General features: G+C 49.6%; 2 protein-coding genes across 2 annotated transcripts; both read right to left on the bottom strand.

The window, feature by feature from the left end:
* Positions 1-751: 751 nt before the first annotated feature.
* LOC307073766 (trace amine-associated receptor 13c-like) lies at positions 752-1,786 on the bottom strand (the record flags this gene model as incomplete). Its single annotated transcript, XM_079733726.1, has 1 exon — positions 752-1,786. One exon carries the CDS (start codon positions 1,784-1,786, stop codon positions 752-754), a length of 1,035 nt encoding a protein of 344 aa, XP_079589852.1.
* Positions 1,787-8,199: 6,413 nt separating this feature from the next.
* On the bottom strand, positions 8,200-9,234 carry LOC307073767 (trace amine-associated receptor 13c-like; the record flags this gene model as incomplete). The annotated part of the gene is made up of 1 exon (XM_079733727.1): positions 8,200-9,234. The coding sequence occupies one exon, from the start codon at positions 9,232-9,234 to the stop codon at positions 8,200-8,202; it is 1,035 nt and encodes a 344-aa protein (XP_079589853.1).
* Positions 9,235-15,375: the final 6,141 nt, after the last annotated feature.

Here is a 15,375-nt window from a genome sequence, read left to right on the forward strand (position 1 = left end):
AGATTTATTTTATTTCTCAGTGTTTGCATTTGTTTATTCCCAAAATGTTTAACATGTGTGAAATGTATTTATTTCCATTCTCAAAACACTTGCTCTCAATCTTTGCCTCATGACAAAAGTGTTATTTAAATAGCAGTTCCCTTGAGAAAATATTGGACACATATTTAATTTTTTTTATCTAATAGTAAGGGTTACAGGGAATCATCAATGTGTTGAATATATTATCTGAGTGAAAAGAAGCAGTCCCTTCCTAAGAACGGACAAAAATATTTCAGTCCCACCAAAGGGACGAGATGCCCAATGTGACTTTTCTCTCGGGCATGGATGAAAGGCATCCTTGCACATTGAATATAAACAGGTAAGTAAATTCTCTGGATCTCCAAGCAAACATGCAGCAACAATGTTTTTTAATGTTTTTTTTTAAACAGATATACATTAATAAATATATTACCCAGTATCAAAAAAAGTAAAGAAAAATATATACAAAATAGAGAAAATACAGCATGTAAGGATATGGCCTTACAGCCTTATAAACTTCTTGACTGTCTTGAAATGATATCATAGCATGGTTCAATTAACTAGTAGGAGCAGAAATGTTGATGAATACATTACGATTGTTAATAGATATACTGGTTGATGAGCATTGCTCCGGAACAACCTGAACCAAGCAATATACATGGATAATAATAAGAAAATAATAATAAATATACAATGTATACTCAAGCAGACAGATTAACAAAAACCCTAACATTCAATTGACAGTCACATTCATGGACGAGGAGTCGCTGGTGAATATTTTCAGGGTGAAAATAATGCGAGAGGTTTTCCTGAACCAGGGATAATTGAGGGCATAAATAGCAGGGTTTAGGGTTGAGTTGAAGTAACCCAGCCAAACAAATACCTCGAAGACGGCCGCAGGCGTGCTGAAACCTGTGTAGGCATCGGCGATTGAATTCAGGAAGAACGGCATCCAGCAAAAGATGAACGCTCCAACCACAATACCCAGAGTCTTGGCCGCTTTGTGCTCTGAACGCTTGGTCTGCCCACCTGCGCCTTTGTCATTCAACGTCCCGACATGACCGCCCATGTTGTGAATCTTCCTCGCGTGCTCTCTGGCCACGAGGAAGATCTTTGCGTACAAGCCCACCATGACGGTGCACGGCAAGAAGAATGCAATGATTGTGTCCAATGTCCCCCACAGCTTGTTAAACAGCAGGTTACAGCTGCCCAGGCAGTATATGGATGCCAGATAATCTTCCAAACCTCGGATGTTTGCCTTGGAGTATATCAGGCAGTAGGAGTAGAGGGCGGCCAGGGCCCAGCTGGCAGACACCATGAGCCAGGCCACGGCCATGGTGATGTTGCGGGAGTAGTGCAGGGGTTTGCACACAGCCTCGTGGCGGTCGACCGCGATGCAGATGAGGTGGAAGATGGAGTTGCAGGTGAAGAACATGTCGAAGGCGGAGTGGAGAAGGCAGAAGGTGTCGCCGTAGAACCAGCAGCCCTGGACGGCGCGCACTGTGCTGAACGGCATCACGGTCACCCCCAGCAGCAGGTCGGCCAGAGACAAGGAGAGGACCAGCACATTAGTGGGGCTGTGCAGCTGCTTGAAGTGAGCTATGGACACGATGACGATGGCGTTTCCAACCACCGTGACCAGCATGCCCATCACAAACAGCGTGTACAGAGCCACCTGGGCCCCCAGATGGAAATCGGCCCTAGGGCACGAGGTGTTGGAGCCCGGGTAGCATAGCTGCTTCTCCACCTGATTGATTCTATCAGTCATTGTTAACATACACAGACACACACACTCATTCCAGCTCAGCATGACATCTGGGCGGGGCAGTGTGTCTAAGCCTCACAGAGCATGATATATATACATCTCTCAGAACACTAGTGAACCATCAGGTAAATACATACAGATGTTACCACAACAAACTTCCTTTGGGGAAATGTTTTCATGCGTACCCCTGTCACCGTTGTTTTAAATTAAAATGAACACAATGTCCCCTACAATACGTTTTTTTATTGTATTTAATGTGTTTTCGACATATAATCTATTTACTATGTCCATAGTTGTACTTTGTTTTATTTTTGATGAAAGATGAGGAGAATAAGTTGAAAAGCAGAAAAACACAAACATATACTTGCACACACATTCGTGTGTGTGCAAGCATAAACTTGGCCTCTCCGGCCATGGCTTCCAATGATCAGTCCCCTCACCCTAGGTTTGTTAATATCAGACCTAAATCCTTTGATGTTACTGCTCATGATGTCAAAGTTGTCAAAACAATAATAATCATGTATACCCATTATCTATTGGAAGATGCTTGGTCAATTTTGCAAGGTTCACATGATCCCAAATGAAAACTAAATAGTTTGCCACCATTGAATGTCTCAAAATATAACATTTATAATTATTATTAATAATATTTTACACACAAACCTGAAGGCCCAAAGATTCAGAACTAAGGGATTACTATCGCCAGGTGAGATCAGAGGAGTGACCTGCTCCTCATTACTAAGAGGTCATTGAGATGTGATCAATAAAGCAAGTGTGAGTGGTACAGAATCTCCAGAGACACAACGCACTAAATTCATACCCGCCATCCTAACGTCTTCCATAAAAGGCCACTATTGCCCCAATGCAATGTTTTCAACTGGGGCATTTTCTCATTTGATGGAAAGTTATTAATTTGTCTCCTTTTTATCAAGAAATCTTGATGAATGCACCTGCATCTAGGCCAACTAGTTTATGTGTTGTTAGGGGGACAGAACGAGGGGACCCATGCTCGACACAGGGAGGCGGAGACGGAGTAAAAGGAAGTTGGGTTTATTGGGACAGGGGTAAATGACTAGCCAGGGCAAGGCAAGCGATGGTCGGACAAGCAAGTGTTTGTTAATTGGCAGGCAGGCAGTCAGGCAGACATGAGCTCGGTGACAGGCAGGTAGTCAGGCAGGCAAGGCTTCAGCGACAGGCGGTCAGTCAGGCAGGCAAGGGTTCACCGACAGGCGGGTAGTCAGGCAGGCAAAGCTTCGGCAACAGGTAAGCAGGGTGACGGACGGAGAACTAAAGGAGTGGGAAGAGGGTTACTAGGAGGAACAGGGAAAACCAGCAGATCTTTGCAATACACTGGTAGAGCCGATACTGACTGGGTAGTTGTAAACAATGAACAGGCGCCGGTTGAATGGAGATCCCGGCTGAAGTAGGGAGTGGAGATTGGAGATTGATGGCAGGTGTATCGGGAGAATGAGGGCCAGTGGAGTCAAGCGACCACTAGATGGGGGTATTGGGCGGTGTAGCAGGAGGCGTCGTAACAGTAGCCCCTCCTGGTTGGCCTGCTCAGATTGTCCGTTTGACTGGGGGTGGAACCCGGAGGAGAGTCTGGGTGTGGCACCCAGAGCCACGCAGAACGCATGCCAAACCTGGGAGTTAAACCGGGGGGGCTCTGTCAGAGACGATGTCCGCTGGGATGCCATGCAGGCGGAACACGTGCCTTACCAGGAGATCTGCGGTCTCCCTTGAGGACGGAAGCTTGGGGAGTGCTGTGAAGTGTGCGGCCTTAGAGAAACGGTCAACCACGGATAGGACGGTGATGTTGCCCTCGGACGTGGGCAGGCTGGTGACGTAGTCCAGGGCGATGTTGTGTGACCAAGGATGGCTGGGGATGGGTAGTGGTCGTATCAGACCGGAACGGGGACGGGTCGAGGTTTTATTCCAGGCGCAGGTTGCGCACACCAAAATGAAAAAGCGGACATCTGCGTCCATGGTGGACCACCAGAGTCGCCGGCGGATGAAGTCCAAAGTGCGGGTGATGCCTGGGTGGCAGGTGAACCTGGAGGAATGAGCCCAGACAAGTACCCTGGACCGCACAGCGTCTGGGACGAACAAGCGGTTGGGGGGACCTGTACGGGTGTCTGGCTGCTCCGCCTGCGCCAGGTGTACGGCGGACTCAACCTCCCAGGTGAGTGTGGCAATAAGACAAGCGGGTGGCAGGATGGGTTCTGGGTCTGGACAAGAGTCCTCGGGAGAGTACAGGTGGGACAGGGCGTCCGGCTTAACGTTCCGGGATCCGGGACGGTAGGTAAGGGAGAAATTAAAACGGCCAAAGAGTATGGCCAATCTTGCCTGTCGGGAGTTTAACCTCTTAGCGGACTGGATATAGGCCAGGTTGCAGTGGTCGGTCCACACGATGAACGGATGCTCCGCACCCTCCAACCAATGTCGCCACTCCTCCAGTTCAAGCTTTCGGGCCAGGAGCTTGCGTTTGCCAATGTCATAGTTACGTTCTGGCAGGAACAGCCGGCGGGAGAAGAAGGCATATGGGTGGAGCTTGTGGTCGGAGGGGGAGCGCTGGGAGAGAACCACGCCAACGACGTGTCAGAGGCGTTGACCTCCACCACAAACTGGAGAGAGGGATTGGGTTGAAAAAGGATAGGCGCAGATACGAACCGCTCCTTGAGACCCTGAAAGGCGGTCTCGGCCCCCGGCGTCCACGAGAAGGGACTCTTGGAGGAAGTAAGGGCCATGAGGGGTTCCACAACTTGGCTGTAGCCGCGTATGAAGTGGCGGTAAAAATTAGCGAAGCCTAGGAACTGTTGCAGTCTCTTGTGGGTAGGGGGAGAGGGCCACTCAGCCACCGCAGAGACCTTGGATGGATCCATCCTTACCTGGCCTTTTCTAATAATGTAGCCCAGGAAGGAGATGGATTGGACATGGAACTTGCACTTCATCACCTTGACTTACAGTCGGTTCTCGAGCAACCGTTGCAGGACCTGTCAGACGTGAACCCGTGCTCCTCCACGGACCTCGAGAAGATCAGGATATCGTCAATGTAGATGAAGACGGGGTGGTTCAACATGTCCCGGAGGACATTATTAACCAGGGACTGAAAGACAGTGGGGGCGTTGGTGAGCCTGAAGGGCATAATTAAATATTCGTAGTGGCCCAATGGGGTGTTTAACGCAGTCTTCCACTCATCTCCCTCCCGGATGCGGACCAAGGTGTACACGTTGCGCAGGTCCAATTTTGAGAAAACTGGGGCTCCGTTGAGGGGGACGAGGGCGGCACTGATGAGGGGCAAGGGATACTTATTTTTGACGATGATGTCGTTCAGGCCACGGTAGTCGATACTGGGATGGAGAGAGCGGTCCTTCTTACTCACAAAGAAGAATCCCGCTCCTACAGGTGAAGAGGACAGGTGGATGATTCCGGCGGCGAGGGATTCCCCGATATACTCCTCCATGGACTCACGTTCAGTGCGGGAGAGATTGAACAGGCGGCTGCTAGGCAGGGGGGACCCGGGAAGGAGGTCAATAGCACAATCATAAGGGCGGTGCGGGGGCAAGGACAGGGCGTGGGATTTACTGAAGAACACACAGAGGTCGTGGTACTCCTCCAGGACGGAGGACAGGTTAGGAGGTGTGGAAGCGGTCCCAGGCTCCGGCGCCCGAGGAGACTGGGCGGAGTGCAGACAGTGTGTGCTCCAACACATGACTCGTCCAGTTCCCCAGTCTATCTGGGGATTGTGGGTCTTAAAGTGTAATTCCGGCAAAAATTTAACCCAGGGTCTTTGTTTTGGCATGTATACCCATCAAATAAGCCCTCCAGATACTTTTTTCATTGAAAATCAAGCATTGATTTTGCCCGGCGCAATGTTTGGCTTCCATGTTATTTGGTAGGGGCACCGCAAACGCTTCCAAATCAGCATTTTTTAACCACTTTAATATTGCTTAAAATACCACCAAACCTCTGCAGTAGCATGATTATGGTCCCTACACATAAAACAAAGCATCAACAACTTAGTTAGGGTACCACAAGTTTATTAAAAAAGACTGTTTTCCAAGTCTGTGCGTGACCGGTAGGTCCATGTTTCCAGGAAGTCCACACAAGTCGATTACCTGCTACCGTAGTAAATATAATAGAGTGGCCAACTAATTTAACTTAACAATCTCCCCTCTTGATACTTGACTGTTCTATATTTGTATTGGGTCAGTACAATATGCAAGTAGCTACCGTCATAAGCTGTTTAACATTAATTCGGCGACGGCGAAGTGAATAGTTGGGAATAGACCCCGAGACCCAAGGTGTTTCATTGTTTTAGTATATACTACACGTGGACAATCCAAAAATAAACAAGATAACACTTTCTGCCGGGATTTATTTGTTTTTATAAGCGTGACGAGACAGACATTTTGCGATGAAAACAATATCACGAGTTTGAGACCTCAATCATGGGATATTGCCCAATATCCCGAGATAGCGAATCAATCAAATTGCGCCATCTTAGGATGTTCACGTGTAGCATATGCTAATGCTACATAGCCAACCGCACCATTAACTCTTTTCCCCTTCCCAGTTCATTAGAAATGTTGCATTGAGCTCAGCATCATACTTAGTTCCTTTACTCACAAACAGCTTACTCAAGCGATGGAAAGCAACAGCAAGTCTGTTAAGTCTTAATTTCCAATGTTCTGTTTATATCATTTATTTTCTTTGACATTATGGACAAGAGGTTAGAATAAGCCCTCTGGGCAGCTACTCTCATCCTCTCATTTTTGACTGCGGACAGACTAGACGCTGCAGTGGCGGTGACATCTTGAGGATTAAAGTTGTATTACAAGACGATACCGGCTGGTGATAGTGGGGCTAGCTGCTAACTTAAGCAAATATCTCTGCGACACACGTCTTTGACATAACCTGAAAAAGGTAATTTCTTCAAATTCTGTTGATATTTTGGTTCATTTTTGAACGTTTTAAACTTATAATCGTACACGTATGTTTAAATGTTAAATAATACTATTAAATCAATATAGAATCATAAGAAAATTCTCCACATAGAATAACAAACATATAGAATAAAGACTCAAACACATTCAGACTCAGACACATTTTGTGTGACTCAGAGGGATTGTGCAAATTACTTAAAAATGTATTGTTTAGATTTTTAGGACAGATTTTCTGTTTTAAATTTTGTTTCTATAAAGCAGGATATATACATTTCATGTTGTATTATTGTATATTATATATTATAATAATATTATTTCATTAAATAATTACTATCAAATGTAGCAGAGGCAAAATTAGATTTTAACCAAACAAAAACATTGCCAAAACTTAACTCACAAACCTACATATTTCCATTTATATAATTGCTTTCTTATGCTCAACCTGAACCTAAAGTTTATGTAAAGCATAGAGTGAACCCACAGTTACAGGCATAAGAAACTTCCATCATTGTGTGACACAAATCAAATGTGAAAGAGGCTTTTGTCTACCATCCAAGCTGGCTGTGATGTCATTGTGTTACCTGTTTTCCTATGTATTTTACATGTTTTTGTAATAGATTGTGGTCAATGTATGTAGTTGATTGTTAAAAACTGTTATTGTATATGTATTCCGAACTGAAAACATTTTTATATCCAGTATTATAATGTCTACACTCTAGCTTCTCATTAATATAAGGGAAAATCGTTATAATGTCGTTGCGCAATGCAAATGAAAGATTATTTTCATGAAAAAGGGTATTTTATTTCTCAGTGTTTTCATTTGTTTATTCCCAAAATGTTTGACATCTGCAAAATGTATTTATTTCCATTCTCCCAACACTTGCTCTCAATCTTTGCCTCATGACAAAAGTGTTATTTAAATACATATATATATATATATTTAACAAATCTTATCTAATAGTAAGGGTTATAGGGATACTCAACGTGTTGAATATAATATCTGAATGAAAAGAAGCAGTCCCTTCCTAAGAACGGACAAAAATATTTCAGTCCCACCAAAGGGATGAGACGCCAAATGTGACTTTCTCTCGGGGATGGATAAAAGGCATCCTTGCACATTGAATATCAACAGGTAAGTAAATCCTCTGGATCTACAAGCAAACATGCAGCAACAATAATGTTTTTTTAAACAGATATACATTAATGAATACATTGCCTAGTATTTAAAAAAGTAAAGAAAAATATATACCAAATAGAGAAAATACAGCATGCAAGGATATGGCCTTGGTTCGATTAAATAGTAGGAGCAGAAATTTTGATAAATACATTACGATTGTTAATAGATATACAGGTTGACAAGCATTGCACCGGAACAACCTGAACCAAGCAATATACATGGATAATTAAAAGGAAATAACAATAAATATACAATGGATACTACAGCAGACAGATTAACAAAAACCCTAACATTCAATTCACAGTCACATTCATGGACGAGGAGTCACTGGTGAATATTTTCAGGGTGAAAATAAGGTGAGATGTTTTCCTGAACCAGGGATAATTGAGGGCATAAATTACAGGGTTTAGGGTTGAGTTGAAGTAACCCAGCCAAACAAACACCTCGAAGACGGCCGCAGGCGTGCTGAAACCTGTGTAGGCGTCTGCGATCGAGTTCAGGAAGAACGGCATCCAGCAAAAGATGAACGCTCCGACCACAATACCAAGAGTCTTGGCCGCTTTGTGCTCTGAACGCTTGGTCTGCCCGCCTGTGCCTTTACCATTCAACGTCCCGCCGTGACCCCCCAAGTCGTCAATCTTCCTCGCGTGCTCTCTGGCCACGAGGAAGATCTTTGCGTACAAGCCCACCATGACGGTGCATGGGAAGAAGAATGCAATGATGGTGTCCAGTGTCCCCCACAGCTTGTTAAACAGCAGGTTACAGCTGCCCAGGCAGTATATGGATGCCAGATAATCTTCCAGACCTCGGATGTTTGCCTTGGAGTACATCAGGCAGTAGGAGTAGAGGGCTGCCAGGGCCCAGCTGGCAGACACCATGAGCCAGGCCACGGCCATGGTCATGTTGCGGGAGTAGTGCAGGGGTTTGCACACGGCCTCATGGCGGTCGACCGCGATGCAGATGAGGTGGAAGATGGAGACGGAGGTGAGGAACATGTCAAAGGCGGAGTGGAGAAGGCAGAAGGTGTCGCCGTAGAACCAGCAGCCCTGGACGGCGCGCACTGTGCTTAACGGCATCACGGTCACCCCCAGCAGCAGGTCGGCCAGAGCCAAGGAGAGGACCAGCACGTTAGTGGGGCTATGCAGCTGCTTGAAGTGAGCTATGGACACGATGACGATGGCGTTTCCAACCACCGTGACCAGCATGCCCATCACAAACAGCGTATACAGAGCTACCTGGGCCCCCAGATGGAAATCTGCCCTAGGGCACGAGGTGTTGGAGCCCGGGTAGCATAGCTGCTGCCCCACCTGATTTATTCTATCAGTCATTGTTAACATACACAGACACACACTCATTCCAGCTCACCATGACATCTGGGCGGGGCAGCGTGTCTAAGCCTCACAGAGCATGATATATATGCATCTCTCAGAACACTAGTGAACCAATCAGGTAAATACATACAGACGTTACCACAACAAACTTCCTTTGGGGAAATGTTTTCATGCGTACTCCTGTCACCGTTGTTTTAAAATAAAATGAACACAATGTCCCCTACAATACGTTTTTTTATTGTATTTAATGTTTTTTTGACATATAATCCATTTATTATGTCCATAGTTGTACTTGTTTTATTTTTGACCAAAGATGAGCAGAATAAGTTGAAAAGCAGAAAAACACAAACGTATTCTTGCTCACATATTCGTGTGTGTGCAAGCATAAACTTGGACTCTCCGGCCATGGCTTCCAATGATCAGTCCCCTCACCCTAGGTTTGTTAATATCAGACTTAAATCCTTTGATGTTACTGCTCATGATGTCAAAGTTGTCAAAACAATAATAATCATGTGTACCCATTATCTATTGGAAGATGCTTGGTAAATGTTGCAAGGTTCACATGATCCCAAATGAAAACTAAATAGTTTGCCACCATTTAGTGTCTCAAAATAAAACATTTGTTATTATTATTAATAATATTTTGCACACAAACCTGAAGGCCCAAAGATTCAGAACTAAGGGATTACTATCGCCAGGTGAGATCAGAGGAGTGACCTGCTCCTCATGACTAAGAGGTCATTGAGATGTGATCAATGAAGCAAGTGTGAGTGGTACAGAATCTCCAGAGACACAACGCACTAAATTCATACCCGCCATCCTAAGGTCTTCCATAAAAGGCTACTATTCCCCCAATACAATGTTTTCAACTGGGGAATTTTCTTATTTGATGGAAAGTTATCAATTTGTCTCCTTTTTATCGAGAAATCTTGATGAATGCACCTGCATCTAGGCCAACTAGTTTGTGTGTTGTTAGGGGGACAAAACGAGGGGACCCATGCTCAACACAGGGAGGCGGAGATGGACTAAAAGGAAGTGGGGTTTATTGGGACAGGTGTAAATGACTAGCCAGGGCTAGGCAAGCGATGGTCGGACAGGCAAGTGTTCGTTAATCGGCAGGCAGGCAATCAGGCAGACAAGGGCTCGGTGACAGGCGGGTAGTCAGGCAGGTAAGGCTTCAGCGACAGGCAGTCAGTCAGGCAGGCAAGGGTTCACCGACAGGCGGGTAGTCAGGCAGGCAAGGCTTCGGCAACAGGTAAGCAGGGTGACGGACGGAGAACTAAAGGAGTGGGAAGAGGATTACTAGGAGGAACAGGGAAAACCAGCAGATCTTTGCAATTCACTGCTAGAGCCGATACTGACTGGTTAGTTGTAAACAACAAACAGGTGCCGGCTGAATGGAGATCCCGGCTGAAGTAGGGAGTGGAGATGGGAGATTGATGGCAGGTGTATCGGGAGAATGAGGGCCATTGGAGTCAAGTGACAACTAGATGGGGGTATTGGACGTCATAGCCGGAGGCGGCGTAACAGTACTCCCCCATGGACGCCTCTCGGCGGATGCCGAACACCGGACGGGTGATGTCTATGGAAGTCCCGGATGAGCGAGGCATCCAGGATACGGCTCCGGGGAACCCAGGAGCACTCCTCAGGACCGTATCCCTCCCAGTCGACGAGGTACTGGTGCCCCGGGCCGCAGCGCTGCACATCTATAAGGTGATGGGCCGTCCACGCCTGATGGTTGTCGATGATCCTGGGTGGAGGTGGGGGCGGAGCGGGGGGAGACAGCGGGTTGGTGGAGACGGGCTTGACCTGGGAGACGTGAAAGGTTGGGTGTACATGGAGGGATGGGGGGAGTCTGAGACAGCCAGCACAGGGGTTGATAACAGTCTCGATCTCAAAAGGTCCAATTAAATAGGGGGAGAGTGTGGGGGGGACGCCCTTCAAGGGAAGGTCCTTAGCACGGAGCCAAACCCTTTGTCCGGGAGAGTACTGGGGAGCCGGTAGGCAACGCTTGGAGGATGCGTGGAGCAGAGCAGCGCGTGCACGCTTCCAAGTGCGCTGGCATCTGCGAGGTGGGCCTGGACCGACGGAACCGCGATCGAGCGCCTAATTCAGGGAACAGGGGTGGCTGGTATCCCAGCGACGCCACGAAAGGGGTTAGACCAGAGGATGCGTTGGCTAGGGTGTTGTGGGCATACTTGACCCCCGCCTGTCTGACTATCCTGCCTGCTCCTGATCCCCGCCTGTCTGACTATTCTGCCTGCCGATCCTGAATCCGAATAAACGATTGACACTGTTCCACGCTCTTCGCCAGTCTGTGCACTTGGGTTCAGCCAAACGCTCACGTTACAGAACAATCTGGCCAACAATGGACCCAGCCCAGATAGACGACCGCATCTCCCGGATGGAGAGCGCGCTACAGCAGATGATGGACGTCACGGCTCAGGGACAGCAAGACCTGAATCCGCCAGGAATTGGCGAATGTCAAGACCGGCGCCACAGCTTCACCTCCTGCCCCAGCGGCAACCGAGACTCCGGCTCCTCTACTCCGTGAGCCTTGTGTAGGAGTCCCCGAACGCTACGATGGTGATCCTACCACCTGCAACGCCTTCCTGTGCAATTGCACAATTCTCTTCTCCCTTCAGCCACTCACTTTCACCTCCGAAGAAGCCCGGGTGGCTTACGCCGTAAATCATCTCTCCTGACGGGCGTGTCTTTGGGGCACCGCTGAATGGCAGAGAGGTATTTCCGCCTGCCGCTCCGTCCACTCCTTTGCCGAAGAGCTCAGGAGAGTCTTCGGAGCCGGTTCTCTGGGAACCGAGGCCGGGCGGGAGTTGTTAGCCCTGTCCCAGGGACGTCGTTCAGTTTCGGACTACGCCATCGACTTCCGCACCAGGGCCCCCAGTTGTGATTGGAACCCGGCCGCTCTCCGCAATGTCTTCCTACAAGGACTGGCTGGGTACATCAAGGATGAGCTGGTTGCCTACGACCCACCATCATCACTGGAAGCTCTGATCGAGCTTGCTACCCGCCTCGACCTCCGAATCCAGGCTCGCAGGAGGGAGAGGTGTTCTGAGGTTCCGCCACGCAGCCCTGTTCACCCATTGTTCCCGGCAACCTCTGCCTTCCTGCCGCAGACCCCAACCGCTTCCCTGAGAATGGGGAATCCGGAGCCAATGAAGCTGGGTCACACCCATCTTTCCCCGGATGAGAAAGAGAGAAGACGGAGGCTGAACCTCTGCCTGTACTGTGGTCTGCCTGGACACATCGCCGATCATTGCCCGGTAAAAGCCAGAGCTCCCCAGTAACCAGAGGCATACTGGTGAGCTCCATCTCTGACTCTGCCTCTTCCACAAGACCCACTCTCTCCGGTGAGCTTCTGTTGCCCTCCGGTTCCCATCCCATAACCGCACTTGTCGATTCAAGAGCAGACGAGAGCATCATGGATCGGTCCCTCGCTCTTCGGCTGGGACTCCATCCAGAGAGACTGCCAGTGCTGATCTCCGCCAGAGCCCTGGATGGACACGTGCTGGGGAGGGTAACTTCCCGGACAAATCCTGTGTACATGCTCCTGCCTGGAGGTCACAGGGAGACCATTCAGTTCATGCTCCTGCCCACACCCAACCAGCCGGTCATCTTGGGTCACTCCTGGCTTCGCAGACACAACCCCAACATCAACTGGTCCAACTGCTCCATCCGAGAATGGGGAGTCACCTGTCAGCAATCCTGTCTCAGGATCTCTTCACCGAATCCTGTTGCTCTCGCTCCTGCTCCAGCCTCGGACGTCTCCGGGGTCCCTGCCATTTACCATGACCTCAGAGAGGTCTTCAATAAGGCCAGGGCCACCTCCTTGCCCCCTCACCGTCCCTACGACTGTGCCATCGACCTACTTCCGGGCACTTCATCTCCCAAGGGACGCTTGTACTCCCTCTCTATCCCTGAGCGAGGGGCCATGGTGGACTATATCCAGAGTTCCCTAGCCACTGGGATCATCCGACCCTCCTCGTCACCGGCTGGGGCCGGGTTCTTCTTCGTGGGCAAGAAGGACAAGTCCCTGAGACCCTGTATCGACTATCGAGGTCTGAACAACATCACAGTGAAGAACCGCTACCCCCTTCCACTACTCTCCTCCGCCTTTGAGCTGCTCCAGGGGGCAACGGTCTTCACCAAACTCGACCTGAGGAACGCCTACCACCTGGTCCGTATCAGAGAGGGAGACGAGTGGAAGACGGCCTTCAACATCCCAACGGGGCATTACGAGTACCTCGTGATGCCCTTCGGCTTGACCAATGCCCCGGCAGTCTTTCAAGCGCTAGTGAACGACCTGCTGCGGGACATGATTGACAAGTTTGTCTTTGTTTATCTGGATGATATCCTGATTTTCTCCCGCAATCTCGTGGAACACGTCACCCACGTCCGCTCAGTTCTCCGTCGCCTCCTGGACAACTCCTTGTTCGTCAAAGCGGAGAAGTGCGAGTACCATGCTCCCTCTGTCACCTTCCTAGGGTATATTATTGCTAAGGACAGTCTTCAGATGGATCCGGCCAAGGTCTCTGCTGTGACATCATGGGCTACCCCGGAGACACGCAAGCAGCTGCAGCGTTTCCTGGGGTTCGCCAACTTTTATCGGCGCTTCATCCGAGGGTTCAGCTCCATCGCCTCCCCCCTCTTGGCCCTCACCTCACCCAAGGTTCCTTTCCGTTGGTCTGACGCTGCTCAAGAGTCCTTCGAAGCCCTCAAGACCCGCTTCACCACCTCCCCCATCCTCCAGATCCCCGACCCCGAACGTCAGTTCATTGTGGAGGTGGACACATCTGGTGTGGGAGTAGGGGGGATCCTCTCCCAGCATTCATCCTCCGACCAGAAGGTCGACCCGTGTGCCTTTTTCTCTCGTCGCCTAACCCCCCCGGAGAGAAATTATGATATTGGAAACAGGGAGCTTCTGGCGTTGAAGCTGGCCCTGGAGGAGTGGCGGCACTGGCTAGAGGGAACCAGGGTTCCGTTCCTGGTTTGGACTGACCACCGAAACCTGGAGTATATCCGAACCGCCAAGAGACTAAACTCCAGACAGGCCCGCTGGTCATTGTTTTTCGACCGGTTTAACTTCACCCTGTCCTATCGCCCTGGCTCTCGGAACACTAAACCAGATGCCCTTTCTCGACAGTTCCCCGAGTTCCCTGATGAGACGGCTGAATCCTCCACTATTGTCCCGGCCTCCTGCCTTGTTGCTGTTGTCACCTGGGAGATTGAGGAGAAGGTAAGGGCCGCCTCCCTTTATCTGCCAGCCCCCAGTTCCTGTCCCCCTGACCGCCTGTTCGTTCCAGCCTCCCTCCGCTCCGACGTGCTCCAGTGGGGTCACGCTTCCCGACTCACCTGCCATCCCGGCATCCAGCGGACCCAGGACTTCCTGCGACGGCGCTTCTGGTGGTCGTCACTGGAGGAGGATGTCCGGGGCTTCATCAACGCATGCCCCGTGTGTAACCAGAGTAAGACCTCTCGCCGCCCCCCTGCCGGCTTCCTGCACCCCCTGCCCATTCCCCATCGTCCCTGGTCGCACATCTCTCTGGACTTCGTGACCGGTCTTCCGGCGTCCAAGGGCCACACTGTCGTCCTCACCCTTGTGGATCGGTTTAGTAAGCTGGCCCATTTCATCCCCCTTACTAAACTCCCCTCTGCCAGAGAGACTGCGGACCTGCTCCTCCACCACGTCTTCCGCCTCCATGGGTTACCCACCGATGTCGTCTCTGACCGGGGGCCCCAGTTCACCTCAGCCTTCTGGAGGGAGTTCTGCAGCCTAGTCGGGGCTACCATTAGTCTATCTTCCTGCTTCCATCCCCAGTCAAATGGACAGACTGAGAGGGTTAATGAGGACCTGGAGACCACCCTTCGATGCCTGGTAAACCGTAACCAGGCCTCCTGGTCTGACCAACTGGTATGGGTAGAATATGCGCATAACACCCTCACCTGTTCATCCACCGGTCTCTCTCCTTTTCAGTGCGCCTACGGGTACCTGCCACCCCTATTCCCCGACCTGGAGAAGGAGTCTTCCTGCCCCTCGGCCCAAGCCCTGATCCGTTGTTGTCGACGCATCTGGACCCGGGCGCGCACTGCTCTCTCCAAGGCTGCAGATCGCCACGC

The sequence above is a fragment of the Pollachius pollachius genome, assembly GCF_949987615.1.
Source record: "Pollachius pollachius genome assembly, chromosome: 3".
Classification (NCBI taxonomy): Eukaryota; Metazoa; Chordata; class Actinopteri; order Gadiformes; family Gadidae; genus Pollachius; species Pollachius pollachius.